General features: G+C 37.9%; 1 protein-coding gene and 1 pseudogene across 1 annotated transcript; both read right to left on the bottom strand.

The window, feature by feature from the left end:
• Positions 1-8,061: 8,061 nt before the first annotated feature.
• On the bottom strand, positions 8,062-10,222 carry LOC145959007 (uncharacterized; annotated as a pseudogene).
• Positions 10,223-10,261: 39 nt separating this feature from the next.
• Positions 10,262-10,924, bottom strand: LOC145959008 (uncharacterized). Its single transcript, XM_083076882.1, has one exon. The coding sequence runs from the start codon at positions 10,922-10,924 to the stop codon at positions 10,262-10,264; it is 663 nt and encodes a 220-aa protein (XP_082933008.1).
• Positions 10,925-21,918: the final 10,994 nt, after the last annotated feature.

The raw sequence follows: 21,918 nt of genomic DNA on the forward strand, positions 1-21,918 counted from the left end.
TGTGTTTCATGTAGAGCTTCGCATTATTAGCCAACTTTCCTCTCTCCCTATACATAAATGTTAGCACTTGGATTGATATTCAACTAGATCGTAACTGCCCCAAGTTGAATTTCCTTGATCTGAACAAGAGGAAGGATGAAAAGCCCATCATCAATATCATGCCCTATCCATCCATGGTTGAACTACAAACTTATTTAGGGATGAGCCATAAGGTGTATCAATAGAAGATGTACAAAAAGAGTATATAAATCCGATGCTGAGATGTTCTACCAACAACATATGTTCCAATCCCAAAACTCACATCACCTAGTGGACTCATAAAGGAGGAGAAGAAGACCACCCCAACCCAGTTCCATAAGTTGACAAAGCTTTTAGTGCATATTGTAAATATTAGTGACATATTTGTTGCTTTTGCTCAAAAGAACCAAATGTCAATCTTAGGATATGAAACAAACATATTGTACTTGATTGTTGTTGACCTTTATGATCTTTTTCATAAAAGATTTGGTTTAGATATAGAGCTTTCCATGCTACCCAAACCATTTATTCCCAATTGGTTTCTCATGTTAGAGTATGTCGAGAAATATAACCCTCATCCATGTCTAATCCCAGTGGACGCCCCAAAGTGTCACTGCCACCTCAACCATCAAAAGTTCTTATGATTGAAACACCTCCACCAATAAAAATTGTTATGGTTGAAGCTTCACCTTTGGTGCCATCCCTACCATAGCTTGTTGAACATGTTCTTATTGCCACCCTAGTTGTTCTAGCTACTACGACTTCATCTTTGTCAACTATTGAGTCTACACTTGAGTACATCACCATTGCCTAGGTTGGAGAAATCATAGGTGCAAAGATGGGCACCAAGTTTGACCAACTCTTTTAAAACAACTTCTCACTCAAAGGACAACATCCACATTGAGGGATTTCAACATTGCGTTCAACGAGCACCAAACCTTATAACCATATAATGAGATATTTTAATTTCTAAAATAACTTTTCTTTCCTCTAGTTTACCTACAACTTTAAACTTAAAAATGCAACATAAATTTAAACTTTAGCAATATATACATCTTTATACAACATTATACATCAACATATGATATTAAAGAATCAACCTATATCACTTACAGCATGTAAATAAACTTAAAGTATCAACATCTCATCAAAAACCAACTTCAAGAGACATATCAACAAAATAAAGGAATCTCACTGGGCGAGCAAAGCCTCGTTGAGCACCTAAACCCCTCTAAGGCCTCTCACTAGGCAAGCTATTCTTTCTCAACAAAGAAAGCTTGTTGTGGCTCTCTTCGCTGGTGTAGACACCCAATTTCGTTCGGGGGCATACAAACAACAAGATAGGACATCAGGGGGTCCAAAAGCCCAAATTAACTATTTTTAGTGGCCCGGAATGGGCTGTTCCAAAATCAGAACGGGCCGTTCCGAGGCTCCTAAAAGGCCTAAGAATTGTAGGTTGGAACGGGCTGTTCCAAATCAATCAAAGGGCCTTAAAACCTTGATCTGGAACGGGCCGTTCCTACACCATAACGGGCCGTTCCAAAAGGTTAAGTTAGTGTTAATTTGTACCCCGGAACGGGCCGTTCTCATTTCAGAATGGGTCGTTCTGGTTTCCCGGAACGGGCCATTCTGATTTCAGAATGGGTCGTTCTAAGGTGCAAAATTAATACATAACGTTTGGATCCAGAACGGGTTATTCCGAATCTAGAACGGGCCGTTCCGGCCCACAACTGATGCCTATAAATAAGAAATCTCGAGCACAGTTCAAGGGACCTCAAAAATTTCGTCCAACACTCCTTAGAGCTCGGATTTTCTCTCTTTCTTTCTTTCTCTCCTATTGTATTTCTTGAGTATTGTGAGGCAATTGTAGTGTGAAAGGTTGCCACAAAGCACCTAGATTTTCCATATCTGAAGATCTAACAAAGCTTGCCACGAGGTATTTTATTTAATCTTCTTCTCTCTCTTTTATTTCTTATTTTTAATATACATTGTTATAATAAGAGCAATCATGTAGACATTTTAGCAACAACCGTGTAATTTAAATTTCAAGCATGTAAATAGTAATTCATAAAGGGGATCTAATATTTAATTTATTATTTCTTATAACATTAACTTCATCATAGGGTACCGATTGAGGGCGTTGTAGGGGTGCTTAATACCTTCCCTACACGTAACCGACCCCCGAACTAAATTCTGGTTATCAAGGCCATTATTGAATTTTTAAAAACCTTTTCTTTTTCCAATGTTTTGAGTAAAACATTGGTGGCGACTCCAAGAACCTATTTTCAAAATCATTAATTAAGGATTAGTCTGGTGTCCGGGCATTCCTTAATTGATGAGATCTTTAAAGGGATGTCTAAACCATAGGTCGCGAGATCGAAAATTTTCGGGTTGCGACAGATGGCGACTCCACTGAGGACGTTCTAAGAGGGTCAGACCCATTTAATTGATGAAGTTAATAAAATAAAAATAAAAATTGAAATATTTTTCCCCTTTAGTTTGTTTACTTTATATGTTTGGCTTTAATATCTATTTGCTTGTTTAAATTTTGCACCTTTTTTGAGATAAAAATTGTACACAATCCTTTGCACACAACAGTTCCCCCTACACCCGGGGGCATGAGGGTAATAAACATAGGGAGTGGTTGACGTACTACTAGCCCAAGTTTGTCCTTGGAGCCTGATCGAAGCCGTATCCGGTCAAATAAATACAAGTAAATGTAGTACTAGGAAGTGACTCCTAGGTCGTCTCCCAAGGACCGTCTTTTACTGTTAAAGGCTTAAACACACGAAATAGGGGGTTTGGTTCAGAAATTCAGTTTGTAACACAATAAACGCAGATAACACAGCAAGTAAAATGGATTGGCTCCTTGTTTAGATTATAACTCTCTTATCCCTGGTTTCTCAAAAGATTACTCTATTAACCACTTAATCCTTGTTCCATCCGAGTTAACCAACTAAGCGAAGATTAACTCAAGATTTCCCTACACGAATTAAGAAAACGTATACAACATCAACCTCCTCTTCACAGATTAAGCAACTGTGGCATTTATACAGAGGTTAAATGGAGAAGAACAAAGCAGAACAGAGATGAACACACATACCTAACCTCAAACAGAGATTACAATCCACAACAAGAAGCCAACCCAGGGGTTTTTAGCCTTCCATTAAAATACAGAAACGAAAATGGCAGAAAAGGAAAATGAAAATGGCAGAGAAGGAAAACGAAAATGAGTAATCTGTATTTCAAATGTAAGGGTTCAGTTCAGATACAAAATGCATATAGGAGAGGAAGAGAGTAAAATGAAAAACTCAGCTAAAGAGATTAAAACGAAATATGGCAGCTACAGAGAGCAAAACGTAAGGAAAAAACAAAGAGAAGGAATAAGCTACGTAGTCACATCACAACCTCCCCTAGTGGCTGCCCTAAAACCCTAAAATAAAACCTACAAGAGTCAAAATAGGCCCCAAGTCAGGTTTGACCTGAAAATTACAATAAAACAAAATACAAAAAATGAAATTAAATGCTGAGGTGGAAAATGGTGCAGTGGTGACATGGCAGGTGATGTGGCAGATGACGTGGCAGCTCCACTTGAAGTCCAGAAATTAATTCCAAGCCCAGATAATTATTAAACTGCCCTGAAAATAAAAATTTGGAATAATTAGATTCAGAAAATTCAAATTAGTTAAAATATAAATTACCGGTCCAATTAAAGCCCAAATAGAAAACAGTGCAGATAATCAACAATTAAGCGCAAATCAGAGATTAAAATAAGTACAGAAAGGTAAGAAAATAGGGGAAAATAATGACTCATCAAATTCCTCCACACTTAGCCTTTTGCACTCCTGGGAAAAATAAAAAAGCAGAGCAAGGAATAATTCCAAAGACAGCAAAGAGAGTGACACAACAGGAGGAAACAGAGACAAGAATACAAACAAGAAAACAAACAGATTTACACAATCCTCAATGAATCCTGGGAAAAGAAAAGGAGTAGACAACATCCAACACAAAAAGAGTCAGAGAAACCAGATACTTATGGAAATCATCCAAGCATTTCAAAACATGGCAAGACAATCAATCAGTTCAAGAGGTGAATCAAAAGCAACAGAGCCTCACTAGATGCACTGTATCACTGTATCTCTCAAGTGTCTAGGCAATTGTATACTCTCAAAGCATTCATGAAAACAAGCAACAGATAGACTTGGCAAGCCTCTAAAATCAACACCCAACAAACATGCACATAAGGATCAAAAGGTCTTTTTTAGGGTTGTAATGAGGCCAAGGACAGGGTAGAGGAAAATATATGGGATAAGTAACTACAAACCAGAGGAACTAGAGGAGCAATGGGGAATAAGTCAAGAATGCGCACAAGAAACAAACCCAAAAACCTCTAATGACCTCTATGATGATGAATCCTCTTTCTCTTGCCTCAAACAACTTCTCTTTTTCATTTTTTTTTATTTTTATTTTTTTGATTTTTTTAAGCATGAACAGTACATAGTGAACAGTACACACGAAAATTTGAAATGAGATAAGATAACATGCAGAGAAGTAAAGTGTACAGCATAAGGGATCAACTAGCCAATATACATCATCCAATGAAACATACACACACTCCCACACTTATTCAAGAACTTATTCCCAAAACAATTCCAAAGCTCCAAAACTCCCTAAGGTTAAGGTAATCATGGTTTTTCGCTTAAGGCTTGTAATGAGCTTCAAACAAAAAGGGGAAATAGGCTCAGCAGGGGTTATCAGAGGAGTTAATTCAAGGTAGGCTTATTTGGCCAGAGGCTTATCAGAACAAAAATGCCTTAATCATATCCAAACATGCGTGTGAATCAAGAAGTATCAAACAGAGTCAAGACAAGGCAACTGTGCAAGCAATCAAGAGGCATAACACACAAGAAAGAACAGAGAGTGGCTCAAATCCTCACACAAGGTATATCTGTCACAATTAAAACAACCTCTCAAACCTCAAAATCATCTTTCCAAGCAGAGAAAAATAGGGATTTCAAACCATATAGTATCAAGAAACTCCTATCCAAGAATGAAGTAAGTGCCTACAAACTATCAAAACCCAGAAATCAAAGAGAAACATGCAAAACTGCACAGAACACCTAAACATAAAACCTAAGATAACAAGTAAACCCTAAAAGCATGTAACCAAAACAGTTCCTCCCCACACTTAAATCACACATTGTCCCAATGTGGCCCAAATAGAAGATCAGAGCAATCAGAACAATCAATAAATCTGGACAAGTGCAATAAAAGTAAAGAAGGAGAAGGGGAAAGAAAACTCCCTAAGTCATGGTGTGAGAGTAGCGGGGACGAGCAGAGACATCTCCTCTTCAACTGCATTCAACAGGGATGGATTGCTGAGGAAAGGCTTTAGACGGTGCCCATTAACTTTGAAGCTCTTATCTGTGGATTCACTTTTGATCTCAACTATACCATAAGGATAAACATTAGTAACAACAAAAGGTCCAATCCACTTAGAACGTAACTTACCACCCATGAGTCCGAGCCGAGAATTGTACAAGAGAACTTTCTGGCCAACCACGAAGTCCTTCCTAGCTATCAAGCTGTCATGGAACTTCTTGGTTTTCTCCTTGCAGAACTTAGAGTTCTCATAGGCTTCAAGGTGGATCTCATTAAGCTCACCCAGTTGCAACTTTCTTTCCTCTTCAGCCTGATCAATAGAGAAGTTGCAGGTCTTCACAGCCTAGTAGGCTCGGTGCTCTATCTCCACAGGTAAATGACATGCCTTACCAAAGACAACCCGATAAGGAGACATCCCTATAGGTGCTTTGTAGGCAGTCCTATATGCCCAAAGAGCATCATCCAACCTGTTACTCCAATCTTTTCTGTTGGGCTGCAAAATCTTCTCTAAGATTCTCTTGATCTCCCTGTTTGAAATTTCATCTTGCCCATTGGTTTGGGGGTGGTAGGGTGTAGAAATTTTGTGCACTACCCCATACTTCTTGAGCAAAGCCTGCATAGATCTGTTACAAAAATGGGTGCCTTGATCACTAACAATAGCTCTAGGTACTCCAAACCTGGAGAATAGGTGAGATCTAACAAAATCCACAACAACCCGAGCATCATTAGTTCTGGTGGGTTTGGCTTCCACCCATTTTGAAACATAATCAACAGCTAAAAGAATGTAGGAAAAACCAAAAGAAACAGGAAAGGGACCCATGAAATCAATACCCCAGACATCAAACACCTCACAGAATAGCATGGGCTACTGAGGCATCTGCTGTCTCCATGTAAGGGATCCTCCTGCTCGCTGACACTGCTCACAAGTGCTACAAATCTTCCACGCATCTCTGAAGATGGTGGGCCAGTAGAAACCATAATCGAGCACCTTGCGAGCTGTCCTCTGAATGCCTAGATGGCCACCTGGTGTAGAAGAGTGACAAAACTGCAGGATCGAATCAATCTCATGATCTGGTATGCATCTCCTAATGACCTGGTCACTGCACAACTTCCACAAATAGGGGTCATCCCAAATATAATGCTTAGCATCACTCTTAATTTTATCAATTTGAGCTCGTGATGCTAAGGGAGGAAAAACAGAAGCAACTAAAAAATTAACAATATTTGCAAACCAAGGGGTGGTAGAAGCAGAAACAGAAGAAACAATTAAAAAATTTTCATCAGGAAAATTATCCTGGATGGGCAAGACGTCAGCACTATCCTCAGCTCTCTCAATCCTGCTGAGATGGTCTGCCACTAAATTTTGAGCTCCACTCTTGTCTCGTATATCCAGATCAAACTCCTGGAGCCAGAGCATCCACCTAATCAATCTGGGCTTTGACTCAACCTTTTTCAGTAGGTACTTCAGAGCTGCATGGTCAGTATAGATAATAACACGAGAACCAAGCAAATAAGATCTAAATTTATCAAGAGCAAAAATAATGGCTAGAAGCTCTTTCTCTGTGGTAGTGTAGTTTGCTTGGGCAGCATCCAAAGTCCGGGAAGCATAATATATCACTCTGGGCAACTTGTCAACTCTCTGTGCCAGGACAGCTCCCAATGCATAATTGGATGCATCATACATCAGCTCGAATGGGACTGTCCAATCAGGTGCCTAAATGATTGGAGTGGTGGTGAGTGCTTCCTTGAGGCAGTCAAAAGCCTGTTTACACCTGTCATCAAAAACAAAATCAACATCCTTTTGTAGCAGTTGGATAGCAGAAGGGCCTTCTTGCTGAATTCTTTGACAAAGCGCCTATAGAAACTTGCATGGGCAAGAAAAGATCGAACCTCTTGCACGCAAGAGGGGTAAGGCAACTGTGAAATAACAGACTTTTGCAGGATCTACTTCTATGCCCTTACTAGAAATAATATGCCCTAAAACTATATCCTGTTCAACCATGAAATGACATTTCTCAAAATTAAGAACAAGGTTAGTCTCAATGCATCTATTCAGAACTCTATCCAAACTATCCAAACATGCATCAAAAGAGGATCCATATACAGTAAAATCATCCATAAACACCTCTATGCAATTTTCAAGAAAATCAGAAAAGATACTAAACATGCACCGCTAGAAGGTACCAGGGGCATTGCATAGGCCAAAAGGCATCCTCCTATAGGCAAAAGTACCAAAAAGGCAGGTGAATGTGGTCTTCTCCTGATCCTCAGGAGCAATATGAATCTGAAAATAACCAGAGAACCCATCAAGAAAATAATAATGAGATTTACCTGCCAGACGCTCAAGCATCTGATCAATGAAAGGCAGAGGAAAATGATCCTTCCTTGTTGCTTGGTTTAGCCTCCGGTAGTCAATACAAACCCTCCAACTGTTTTGCACTCTAGTGGGGATGAGCTCATCCCTCTCATTTTTCACAACAGTGAGGCCTGTCTTCTTGGGGACCACCTGGATCGGACTCACCCACTAACTATATGATATAGGATAAATGATCCCAGCTTGAAGAAGCTTGGTCACCTCCTTCTTCACTACCTCCAAAATGACAGGGTTGAGTCGTCTCTGGGGCTGTCTGACTGGTTTAGCTCCATCCTCTGAGAGTATCCTATGCATGCAAGTGGATGGGCTGATACCAGGAATGTCAGCCAGGGTCCAACCAATGGCTTTCTTATGCTTTTTCAGAACGTGCAACAATTTCTCCTCTTGAACAACATCAAGGGAGGTGGAAATGATCACTGGCAGCTTCTCATCATCCTCCAAGTAAGCATACTTGAGGTTCTCTGGAAGAGGCTTCAACTCCGGTGTGGGTGCCGGCTAAACATCAGAAGGAACCAAAGAAGGGAGAAGTGGTTCCGCAGCCTGTACCTCAACCTGCAAGTCATATTCTTTTGTACTTCCTGCAACATGGTTAGTGCATTCTGACTGTATAAAATCAAGAGCAAGAGGTACAACACCCAAAGTGTCAAATTCAGATGCCTCATAATCATTTTCACAATCAGATTCAGACTCAATGCATGAAAGGCAGCTATACAAATCAAGTGAAAATGAATGCTTCTTAGCATGAGAAGAATCAAAATCATGAATGTTCTCATCAAGTATATCATCAATCAATTAAGCACGAAAAACAGAATGAGCTTCAGAAGGAAATTTCAGGGCATCCAAGATATTAAAATGAACAGCAATATCACCAAATTCCATAGACAAGGTGCCAGCATAAACATCAATCTTAGTCCGGGCTGTTTTCAAAAATGGTTTGCCTAGAATGATTGGGACAGAACCATGGGAGAATCCGTCCTCCATATCAAGCACATAAAAATCAGCAGGAAAAATTAGTTCACCAACCCGAACCAAGACATCCTCTATAAAACCTGTGGGGTGGGCAACACTCCTATTGGCCAACTGAATGACCACACCCGTAGGTTGCAAAGTACCAAGAGACAGAGAATTAAAAATAGACAGAGGCATGACATTAATTGAAGCTCCTAAATCAAGCATGGCATTTTCAAATTTATTGTTACCAATAATGCAAGGTACACAAAATGTACCTGGGTCCTTACACTTCTCAGGAATGTGTGGAACAGATTTACCTATGAGTGCTGAGACGTTTTTGCCCATGCTGATTCACTCATTGCCCTTCAGCTTCCTCTTGTGGGTGCACAAGTCTTTCAGGAACTTAGCATATCTGGGAATTTGCTTGATGACATCCAGCAAAGGTATGTTCACCTCCACCTTCCTGAAGGTCTCCAATATCTCCTTATCCACCTCTTCCATCTTTTTGCTTTGAATTAATTTCGGTGGAAATGGAAGAGGGATAGGAGGCTGATGTAGATCATCACTGTGTGCACTGGAAGAAGGTCCACCTGCATGTAAATTTTGGCTACTACCTGTATGGCCCTCTTTCTCAAGTGTAGGCTCAGGTGGAGGTACAACAGCTGTAGATGGTGCTGGTATGTCAATTTGCTTGCCAGACCTCAAGGTGATGGCACCCACATTCTTCAGATTTTGCACAGTTTATGAAGGTAACTTGTCTGAATTTTGGGACTGTGCTTGATTAAGCTAAGTTGCCATCTGACCCATTTGATTTGTCAAACTCTGAATAGAAGCTCTGGTCTCTTGTTGGAACTGCATGTTTTGAAGAATCATCTGCCTCACCAGCTCCTCCAATGAAGGTTCAGAAGTAGAAGGTTGAGGAGCTGGTTGGGCTGCAGGTGTAGGAGGAGGTCTTTGTTGAGGAGGCTGATATGTAGAACTTGAGGGATTATTCTGGAAAGGTGGTGGATTTAGCTGCTGTTGAGGGTTTCCCCACCTCAAGTTAGGATGATTCCTCCAACCAGGATTGTATTTATTGGAAGACAGATCATAATTATGTTGTTGCTGGTGTGGAGGTCTGTTGTTGTAAATGTTGGCAGCATATGCTTGTGGGGAATCAGGACTTGTAGAAGATTCTTGCAAGAAGGGACAAGCATCTATTCGATGACTAATTGAAGTGCAGATGCCACATACTCTTGCTGGTGGTGGAGCTGATTTTTGATTTGCAGCCAGTTGTGAAACCAAGGTGGTGAGAGCATCAATCTTACTCTCCAGCTTTTTGTGTTCAGTGGAATCTGAGGCTACCACATCATGCACACCCCTCACAACTATGGCATCACTCCTCATATTGAATTGTTGTGAGTTGGTCGCCATTTTTTCAATCATCCCTCTAGCAGAAGCAGGTGTCATATCTCCCAAAGCTTCTCCACTAACTGCATCAATCATGCTTCTATCCATTATGTTCAACCCCTCATAAAAGTACTGCAATAATAATTGCTAAAAAATTTGATGGTGAGGGCAGCTAGCACACAACCTCTTGAATCTCTCCCAGTACTCGTATAAGCTCTCCCCTATGAGTTGCCTAATTCCATATATGTCTTTCTGGATTGCAATGGTCTTGGATGCAGGGAAGAATTTTTTGAGGAACACTCTCTTCAAGTCATCCCAGCCTGTTATTGAACCAGGGGCCAGATAGTACAACCAGTCCTTGGCAAGATCCTCCAATGAAAAAGGGAATGCCTTTAGGTAGATGTGATCTTCAGGGACATTAAGAGGCCTCATTGTGGAACAAACTATGTGGAACTCCTTGAGATGCTTGTGTGGATCCTCACCTGCACGACCATGAAACTTAGGCAACAAATGGATTAGTCCAGTTTTAAGCACAAAAGGAACATCTTCCTCAGGATATTGAATGCATAGACTCTCATATGTGAAATCAGGTGCAGCCATCTCCCTAAGTGTTCTCTCTCGAGGTCCATTATGTTCACCCATGTTTTCTGGTTGACTTGAATGAAGTTCAGATGCAACACTTACACTATCACTAACACTATGACTATCACTATCTAAAGATGGAATGATATGCTCTCTAATTAATCTATGGAATGTCCTATCAATCTCAGGATCAAATGGATGCAAAAAATCAGGACTGCTCCTAGTCATGCACTACATGCAACACATGCATCAGGACACGTGAATAGTAGGGGTAAAAAGGGAATTTCCATGAAAACTCAGAAAACATCCAATCTAATGCACCAATATCATCCTAAAATCATAAGACACTACCACAAAAATTTTGAAAACAAAATTCAAAACCTAACTATTTTTAAAAAAATATAAAAGTTTGGAAAAATAGTGAAATAAAACTTCAAAAATAAAAAAGAAATAGTAAATGACGTTTTTTTGAAGATCTAGCTGGGGCCATATAGCATAGCAGTGTGAGTTTGATAGATCTTTTTTTTCTACATAAAATGAAAAAAACGTTTGCCTAATTCCGATAACCAGAGCCAAAGTTATGGCCCTTTGAAGTTTTGCTGAAAACAATTTTCAAAAATTTTGGTATCTCCAAATTTTGACCTAACTATGTGCCCTAGCTATTTTTTACACAAAATATAGGTTGAAAGAAGTTACCACAAAAAAAATCAGACAAAAATAGCAAGTCTAGCTATCAAAAGCAAAAATCACAATTAATTGGAAAATTCAGCTACTATTCAGCACTATTCATGCGCCACATTTTTGCACCAGATTTTGCAACACTTGCATACCCTTTTCCCACAATTTTAGAACCCGAACAAAGGAGTAGTAGGGAGATAAAATAGAGTATTCCTATTCCAGAACAGAGCATGCACCAAAATGCACCAAAACAGAGCAAAACCGCACCAGATTTTGAGCCAAAATGCACTAGAAATTGAGCCAAAATGCACCAAATTTTGCACCACATGCACCACGAAATGCACCAGAATTGAAACTCAATAAACACAACAATGATTTAGCACACCAAATGTAATAACTATAATTGGTCACAATGGGCTATCAAATGCAATAAAGATCAGCTATGACAAACACATGACAGCAAATGCAACAAAAACCAAATTCGAGTTACTGTTCCATTGGTTTACTGTTCATTGATTCTATCTAATTCTTCAACTAGCTTACTTGCTACACCTGGGGAGACTAATACACAAATACACAACATAACATGTAATGAGACACAAAAACGCAAGCACCAAACTAATACACAAAATTCATACAAAATTGAAACAAACACTGATATACTGATACACTAAAACACACTACATCAAAAACACACATAACATAACAAAGACTCTAAAACACTAAACACACAACAAAAACAAATAACACACAGCCTTTAGCAGGAACCGATGGTCCCCGGCAGCGGCGCCAAATTTGATCGAAGCCGTATCCGGTCAAATAAATACAAGTAAATGTAGTACTAGGAAGTGACTCCTAGGTCGTCTCCCAAGGACCGTCTTTTACTGTTAAAGGCTTAAACACACGAAATGGGGGGTTTGGTTCAGAAATTCAGTTTGTAACACAATAAGCGCAGATAACACAACAAGTAAAATGGATTGGCTCCTTGTTCGGATTATAACTCTCTTATCCCTGGTTTCTCAAAAGATTACTCTATTAACCACTTAATCCTTGTTCCATCCGAGTTAACCAACTAAGCGAAGATTAACTTAAGATTTCCTTACACGAATTAAGAAAACGTATACAACATCAACCTCCTCTTCACAAATTAAGCAACTGTGGCATTTATACAGAGGTTAAATGGAGAAGAACAAAGCAGAACAGAGATGAACACACATACCCAACCTCAAACAGAGATTACAATCCACAACAAGAAGCCAACCCAGGGGTTTTTAGCCTTCCATTAAAATACAGAAACGAAAATGGCAGAGAAGGAAAACGAAAATGAGTAATCTGTATTTCAAATGTAAGGGTTCAGTTCAGATACAAAATGCATATAAGAGAGGAAGAGAGTAAAATGAAAAACTCAGCTAAAGAGATTAAAATGAAATATGGCAGCTACAGAGAGCAAAACGTAAGGAAAAAACAAAGAGAAGGAATCAGCTACATAGTCACATCACAACCTCCCCTAGTGGCTGCCCTAAAACCCTAAAATAAAACCTACAAGAGTCAAAATGGGCCCCAAGTCAGGTTTGACCCGAAAATTACAATAAAACAAAATACAAAAAATGAAATTAAATGCTGAGGTGGAAAATGGTGCAGTGGTGACATGGCAGATGACGTGGCAGCTCCACTTGAAGTCCAGAAATTAATTCCAAGCCTAGATAATTATTAAACTGCCCTGAAAATAAAAATTTGGAATAATTAGATTCAGAAAATTCAAATTAATTAAAATATGAATTACCAGTCCAATTAAAGCCCAAATAGAAAATAGTGCAGATAATCAACAATTAAGCGCAAATCAGATATTAAAATAAGTACAGAAAGGTAAGAAAATAGGGGAAAATAATGACTCATCAGAGCCTGCGAGCCTTGTCGAAAATCACACTCAAGGTGATAACCGGTTACTCTAGCCTGAAATACTACGACAGACCTTAGAGTTTGTCAGGTGACGGCGACAGAGATATTGGGTCCCTATAATGGGGGCACCTTGGGGGCCTTAAGACCAGTGAGATTAGAACTGTCCTATATAATGCACTTTTCTTGCAGGGACCATAGACCAAGGATTTAAACGTGACTGTTCGCGGGTGTACATTTGTTTGAGCTTATGTGTGTTGCATTTGTGGTGTTCTCTTTTTGTTCATTTCAAATAGAAAGGAATTATAAACAAATAGATATTAATAAAAAAAATATGATAAAAAATTTAACTCCCTTCTATATACCCTAACTCTAAAGCATCATATAGGGTAGTCTATTTCAAAAAAAAAAAACAAAAAAAACAAAAAAAATATAGCAAAAAAAATCATGCATCATAACCCTTAGTCAAAAACATGATAAAATTTAGGTAAAAAATAAATATCATGCATCTCCTAGGATAGTGCATTAACATACATTCATTAGAAATGGAAGGCACATATAATAGTATGCAAAGAATGTTCTCTAAATAAAAATCAATGAGAATGATATCCGTTGAATTTCTCATGTGTCTTTGCATCCTATTTTACGTTTCATATAGATAACATGTCTTCCTTGTAAATAATAAATAAGAATAAAAAGGGAAATCTAATTTGTGCGTGTTAGCCGGATAATGGAAATTACTGCAATCAAATGCGAACCTTGACACATCAAATCGGGGAACACTTATCAGTAATTGGGGGCATCACACGCCCAAATCGATGACTCAAACGCGAAGACTTTCCCATGTGGAAAAGACAATTGCCGAGATAGGAGGAATGATCAATAATAGACGAATCCTTACTTCTAGGGAATTATAAGACAAAACCGATTAAAGAATAAAGGCATTGCATGACAAAAACCCACTAGGATGAAAACCCGTAAAAGGCGTCTTAGGCAAAAATTAGAGTGAAGAAAAAAGAATCAAAATCCCGATAGGATACGTCCTATGCAAAAGTTAGGGACATATAAAAATAAGAAATGTCTATCTGAGTTGGAATCGAAAGGTGGCTTGAGTATTCCCTTTAGAAAGCAAGAATTCATAAAGCTTTCACTCCGAAGTCGAAACACCTACATTCAAGCAAGTGGGAATGCGTTCTTAACGTAGTTCAACCAATCGTCAACCATGCCTCTCTAGGGGGCAACCTCAGTTAATCTCTCTGTGTATGAATCACGAACTCGGGGCATGCCCGGGCCTTCGAGCATTGTTAAAGGGGCACGTGTAAATTGAAAATTCTATTTTAATGCCATACACTTTTCTACTTCATTTCACTTCTCCCTTTTATCTACTTTAAGCCTCGTCAACAAACCTTAAATGAACAAGTACATTTGAAATAAGGACGTCATCAGAAACAATGGCTTAATACGCAATAAAAAACACATAAAGATCAATCAAATTGGGCATGACTTGTGGATAAAAATCCAAATGAAATCAGCGCAAGGGGTATCCCCCTTTAATGAAGGAATGAAAGATGATCACAAATGCTGCAAAGACAAAATCCTGGCAGGAAACCCACTAAGGGGGCTGCGCAAAAAATTAGGGCAAGGTCCGCTAGGAGACTCACAAACAAAAAGAGTAGCCTAGGCAAAAGGGAGGATCAAAAGAAAATGTCCGCTAGGGAACACATCTCAAGTAACCTAGGAAAAAGTTAGGACAAAGCAGCATCACGAGCTGAAAACCGAAAGGCGGCTCGGGAAGATCATTTAATCAGTATGCAATCCCAAGTCATCGCTTAACTTTGAAGGAAATAATAAGCCAACGTGGAAAATGATTTCCTCACTTTGAATGTGCTTGCACATCAGCCTAAACCACTAGCCTACCTCGACCAGCCATTCTTCTAAAATCATTTTTGAAAAAAAAATCCTTTCTAACAAAACTTCTGCAAAAAAATATATGTATATATCATCTTCCTCTATTTCCTCTTGACCTATATGGCATTAAGATAAATTTTAAAGATACACGGAAAATGCACAGTGAATACTCATAGAGGGAAGACCGAGATGTCCTCAAACGGAGGTTAGAGACGCTTGACCACACATTGACTCGATAGTCAAGGAGCCACTGAAGCTTGGGCTCAAAAGAACATATCCCGACAATAATCAAGATTGGCATGAATAGAAAGAAATCTTCAACATTAACCTTAACACGTACAGGTTAATTTCCCGACAAAAAAATTGAATTGCATATTTAGGAACAAAAACATGAGCATAAACTACATTGCATGCATATGAGGTAGGGGCATATGGAAGGGCGTTACACAAAAAAACTGGAATAAATAAAAGAATCATTTTTGTCTTGCATTTTCATTGCATCCATACATTCTACTTGCTATGGGTTAGAAGGACTCATCAGGATAAAGCACTCGTAAAAGCTCAATAGCCAAGCATGAGTCGAAGCGGTGTCAAATGGCAACCCCAAGTGATTCTATGTTCCCACTAAGCAAAGACATATCAATAGTGGAATAAAATGGAATCAACCAAATAAGCAAACCCATAAGCATGAAGAGGCCATCGCGCCCTACTCCTCAACCGAATGATGGAAGATTCATGAAAATGCCAAGACCAGGAATGTTTTCCTACCAAATCGAGGAGTGGCTTCCAAAATAATACTCGTCAATAAAGATTCAGCAGATAACATCATCCCTCCACCAATGATGACAATAAAGAGCAAAATCAATGACATGAGAAAAATGCAAGCTTTGTAAATGTTGAAAAAGCCGAAGCATTTAGAAAAATAGCAAAAAAGGCTTCTAGGAAGCCAACCTAATGAGTCTCACCTTTCACAAAGAGAGAATATTTTTCACACAAGGTGTAAAATTTTTGATAAAGCTTGTTCTCTCATTGTGGATAGTGGGTCTTGTTGCAATTGTTGTAGCACAAGGTTGGTGGAGAAGCTTGATCTTACTCCAATTCCCCATCCGAAACCATATCAACTTCATTGGCTTAATGAAGATGGGGATATCATTATGGACAAGCAAGTGAAAGTCAAGTTCTCCATTGGTAACTATGAAGATCATGTGATATGTGACATAGTTCCCATGGATGCTTGTCATATTTTGTTGGGAAGGCCATGGCAATTGGATAAAAAAAAACCATGCATAATGGCCTTACCAATGATTTTACTTTCACTCATAAGGAAAAGAAGTTTGTACTTCATCCTTTGTCTCCTTTACAAGTGATAGAGGATCAAGTACAAATGAAAATGAAAAGAGAAGAAGAAAAAAAAACTTGATAAAAAAAAAAGAAAAGAAGCATAAATCTTCAAAGAAGAAGAAGGAAGAGAAACCTCTTCCAATAGAAGGAATTCAACAAGAAAACACTATAAAACAAACTTTACTTGTTGAAAAGCCTTCTTTCATTCTTCTTTGTAGAGGTATGCTTAACTGTCATAATTTAAGTCTTGAAGCTAGTTCTTTACCTCTTGAAGTTTCTCAATTATTAAAAGAATTTGATGATATATTCCCTAATGAAGGTCCAAAGGGCCTTCCTCCTTTTAGGGGTATAGAACATCAAATTGATTTTGTGCCTGGGGCTAGTCTACCCAATAGACCAGCCTATAGGACAAATCCCCAAGAAACTAAGGAGATAGAGAACTAAGTTCAAGAATTATTGGACAAGGGGTGGGTGAAAAAGAGTTTGAGTCCCTGTGCTGTGCCTGTATTGTTAGTGCCCAAGAAAGATGGAAAATAGAGAATGTGTAGTGATTGTAGGGCTATTAACAATATCACAATCAAGTACAGGCACCCAATCCCTAGACTTGATGATATGCTTGATGAGTTACATGGTGCTACTATTTTTTCTAAAATTGATCTTAAAAGTGGTTATCACCAAATAAGAATCAAAGAGGGTGATGAGTGGAAAACTGCTTTTAAGACCAAGTTTGGACTGTATGAGTGGCTAGTTATGCCTTTTGGTTTAACCAATGCACCAAGTACATTCATGAGGCTTATGAATCATGTCTTGAGATAGTGTATAGGAAAATTTGTTGTTGTTTATTTTGATGACATTCTAATCTATAGTAGGTCTCAAGATGATCACATAAGACATCTTAGAGAAGTTTTGATGATCCTTAGGGAAAACCACTTATTTGCAAATATTGAAAAATGTACTTTTTGTGTGGATCATGTGGTTTTCCTAGGGTTCATTGTGAGTAAAGAAGGGGTTCGTGTGGACCCCGAGAAAATCAAAGCCATTCAAGAGTGGCCCAAACCAAAGAATGTTAGTGAAGTTAGGAGTTTTCATGGCCTTGCAAGTTTTTATAGAAGATTTGTTCCTAACTTCTCTATCATTGCGTCACCCTTGAATGAGCTTGTTAAAAAAAATGTTTTATTTGAATGGACTTCAAAGCATGATCATGCATTTCAACTTCTTAAGGATCAACTTACAAATGCACCCATACTAGCTTTGCCAAATTTTGAAAAGACTTTTGAGCTAGAATGTGATGCATCTGGAGTTGGCATAGGGGCTGTGTTATTGCAAGGAGGACACCCCATTGCATATTTTAGTGAAAAACTAAAAGGTGCCTCCCTCAATTACCCTACCTATGACAAGGAGTTGTATGCCTTGGTTAGGGCTTTACAAACTTGGGAACACTATTTAGTGTCCAAAGAGTTTGTCATCCATAGTGACCATGAGTCACTTAAACCATGAGTCACTTAAATATTTAAGAGGTTAAGGTAAGTTAAATAAGAGGCATGCCAAATGGCTAGAAATCCTTGAACAATTTTCATATATTATTAAATTCAAGAAAGGAAAAACAAATATTGTAGCTGATGCTTTATCTAGAAGGCATACTTTGCTTATGTCTCTAGGTACTCAAATTCTTGGATTTGATAATATTAGGGAATTGTATGAGAAAGATCTTGACTTTGGTGATAATTATGAAAAATGCCAACAAAAAGCTTTTGATGGTTTCTATATGGCTAAGGGGTATTTGTACAAAGAAGGAAGGTTATGTATACCCCAAGGATCCATTAGGAAACTATTAATTAAAGAGAGTCATAAAGGTGGGCTTATGGGGCACTTTTGTGTTGATAAAACCCTTAGTTTGCTTAAAGAAAAATTTTATTGGCCCCATATGCGAAAGGATGTCCAAAAGCATTGCTTTAGATGTTTGGCTTGTTTACAAGCCAAGTCTAAAGTGATGCCTCATGGTACATACACACCTTTACCTGTTGCTTCTTCCCCTTGGGTAGATATTAGCATGGATTTTGTGCTAGGTTTACCTAGAACCCAAAGGGGAATGGATTCTATCTTTGTGGTTGTGGACCGTTTCAGTAAAATGGCTCATTTCATTCCATGCCACAAAGTAGATGATGCAAGCAACATTACAAAACTCTTCTTTAGAGATGTGGTTAAACTTCATGGACTTCCTAGGACAATAGTTTCAGATAGAGATACTAAGTTCTTAAGCCATTTTTGGCGTGTCTTATGGTCAAGACTAGGAACTAAACTCCTCTTTTCAACTACTTGTCATCCTCAAACAGATGGCCAAACTGAGGTAGTTAATAGATCTCTGTCTACTATGCTTAGGGCAATCCTAAAGGGAAATCACAAATCTTGGGATGAGTATTTGCCACACATTGAATTTGCCTATAATAGGGTAGTCCACAAAACTACCAATATTTATCTTTTTGAAGCTGTGTATGGATTTAATCCTTTAACTCCTTTGGACTTGATACCTCTTCCTAATGTTGAACATTTCATTCATAAGGAAGGGGCTTCAAGATCTGAATTTGTTAAGAAAACACATGAAAGGATTAAAACCCATATCCAACTTCAAAATGAGAAGTATGCTCAACAAGGAAATAAAGGCAAAAGACCTATGATCTTCGAGGAAGGTGATTGGGTTTGGCTTCATCTAAGAAAAGAACATTTTCCTAAACAAAGGAAGTCCAAACTCAATCCTAGAGGAGATGGTCCCTTTCAGGTTTTACAATGTATCAATGATAATGCTTATAGACTTGATTTACCCTCTGATTATGGAGTAAGCCCCACTTTTAATGTAAGTGATTTAAAACCTTTTGTAGGTGCTACTGATGATGATGAAGAGTCTTCAGATTTGAGGACAAATCCTTTTCAAGAGGGAGGGAATGACGGAAGAGCATGGGCTAAAGGCCCAACCACTAGAGCTATGGCCAGGAGATTACTTGAAGACTTGTCTGCTTCAGAGCTTAGTGGGCCCAATGGGCTTGGTGAGCCTAGGGTGCTTCTCACTTGGGCTTTAATAGATTGACACCATGTTTATATTGTAATTTCATAGAATAGGAATTTACTTTGTCTTGGACTTGTATTTGACCTTAGATTAGGGTTTGTACACTTTGGGCTTATAATTGGGCTTCATGGGCCTTTGGGCTTTTGACACCCAATATTAGGCTCATTCTCCTTCTTGTAATTTTTCCTTTTTATTGTATTTCATTGACCATTGTATTTAGGTCATTAGATTAGGATTTAAGGAGGAGTTATTAATTCAAAGGATTAGGCAACATTAGGTTTAATTTAACTTGCATTTAAGTTGAATTTGGAGTCACATGGTTTGCGCCACCTTGGCTGAACATGTGTGACTCAAATTCAACCCTAAATGCAACTTAAATCCAACCTAAATGTATACTTAGCACATGGGACCGGTGAAACACATGTGGGTTAAGTTTTGAATTCAAAATTCAAATTTGAATTCAAAACATGGCGCCACATGTGAAGCCTCCACATTGGCGCCAAGTTAACCTAAATCCGGATGACATATAAGCTTCCCTCCTTACCTATTGTATTCACTTTTGAGATATATGAAATTTGAGAGCATTTTCTACCAAATTTCTCTTGAGAGTCACCGAGAAAGAAACCTCACTTTTTAGGAACCCTAGCTAGGATTTCCTACCTTTTGAAGTGAGTTTTCCTTTGCTACTTAAGCTTGGATGCTTCCATCCTTGACTTAGGCCTCTTTTCATCCGAAAACTTCATCCACTCCAAGTGTTCTTGTTTCGGCTTCAAGCTTTTTGAAGAAGATCCGTGCCTTGGTGAAGCTAGGGAGAAGAACTTCATTCACTTCTCCTACCTTTGCCATCAGATGTGCTCTAGCTCGTTAGGCGAGCTTTACAAAGAGTCACTCGTAGATTCATTTTCTTGTCAGGAGACACTCCCACCACTAAGTGAGAAAGTGAGCTTTAAAAGATTCACATACATTCATTTTCTCATAGGCTGACACTCCCACCTCTAAGCAAGAAAAAAAATATGGGATGGTCATCATCATCAATTATGCATGCATGTTAGGAAAAATACAATCTCATTACACGAGTATGCAAAATCCCACCATGGAAGTTCATTTTCTCTCAACAAAACCAACCAACATATATTTTCTCTACCAAATGAAAACCTTTAAACTCATCTTTAACATCTTAAACAACAAAAATACAACCTCAATTTCAAAATACAACGAGTATTTAGTAGAGATTCAACATCCTTGGGTCTTAAGGTTCCTACCTTCAAAACCCTAACTTTACAACTTTAAACAATAATCATTTAATCTCAACATATAAACCACTAACACACTAAACAAAAACAACAACATACAACTTAAAATCACTTAAAGAATCAATTAACAAACTTTCCTTACATGGATTGGTTCTAGAAACAAAGAAATCAAGGAAGAAGGAGAAGAACCACAAAACCCTCTAAGGTCGACTTCTCTCTTAGAATCCAAGCTTTTCATGCTTGAATTCCAACTTTTTCCACTCAATCTTAGCTTCAACGAAAGATCTAGATGTTCTTAGTGAAGTCAAAAAAATAAATGGTCTTCTTTTGCTCTAGAGCTTATCTCTCTAAAAACTTTTTTCTAGAATTCAGAGAAATGAACTTACGAAGTTCATGTTCTTTGAAAACCTTATATATACTTTCCCTATTTCTTGGTCAACTTTGACCTCAACATAACTAACTATAAACAACTTTAACTTTTAAGGATTCATTTACCCTTAGAGCCAAATAACAAGAAGAAAAACTCAACATAATCATATATAACACTATATATAGACATAACATGTCATCATGCAATAAAAGTGTAAAACACATTGTGTTAAATATTTTAAATAAGAATGTGTTTTATTATTCTTTTTTTTTCTATGTTAGATATTAAATATTTAAATTTTAATCCTATAATGGTATCATAATTAATCCTTATGATTAATATTAATAAATAATGTCATTTTTATATTCTCTATTAATCAACAATAGAAAAAATATATATGAATTATTGTTAGAATATATATATATATAAAGAGAGAGAGTTTAAATTACTATTTATGTACATATATTTACATAAAATCAATATTTATTTTATATTAAAAAACTCACTTGTTTAATTTGTTATAAGTTATTTTTAAAATTTATTGATCTTAAATAACACAAAACATGATAATTGTATTTTTTTTAATGATACTATATTATTATTATTAAACATTTGAACATCAAGCAATCTAGTAATATAAAATTGTTCCGGCCACTAGGTGCACTAGGGTTTTTTTCTAGGTCAAGCCTCAAAGCCGGAACATTCAAAAGTGTAA

The sequence above is a fragment of the Cajanus cajan genome, chromosome 6, assembly GCF_000230855.2.
Source record: "Cajanus cajan strain Asha chromosome 6, NIPB_CcT2T_4, whole genome shotgun sequence".
NCBI classification, from domain to species: Eukaryota; Viridiplantae; Streptophyta; class Magnoliopsida; order Fabales; family Fabaceae; genus Cajanus; species Cajanus cajan.

Bases quoted from the DNA above. Each gene is read 5' to 3' on its own strand.
- LOC145959008 (XM_083076882.1), bottom strand. From the start codon at position 10,924: ATGACTAGGAGCAGTCCTGATTTTTTGCATCCATTTGATCCTGAGATT.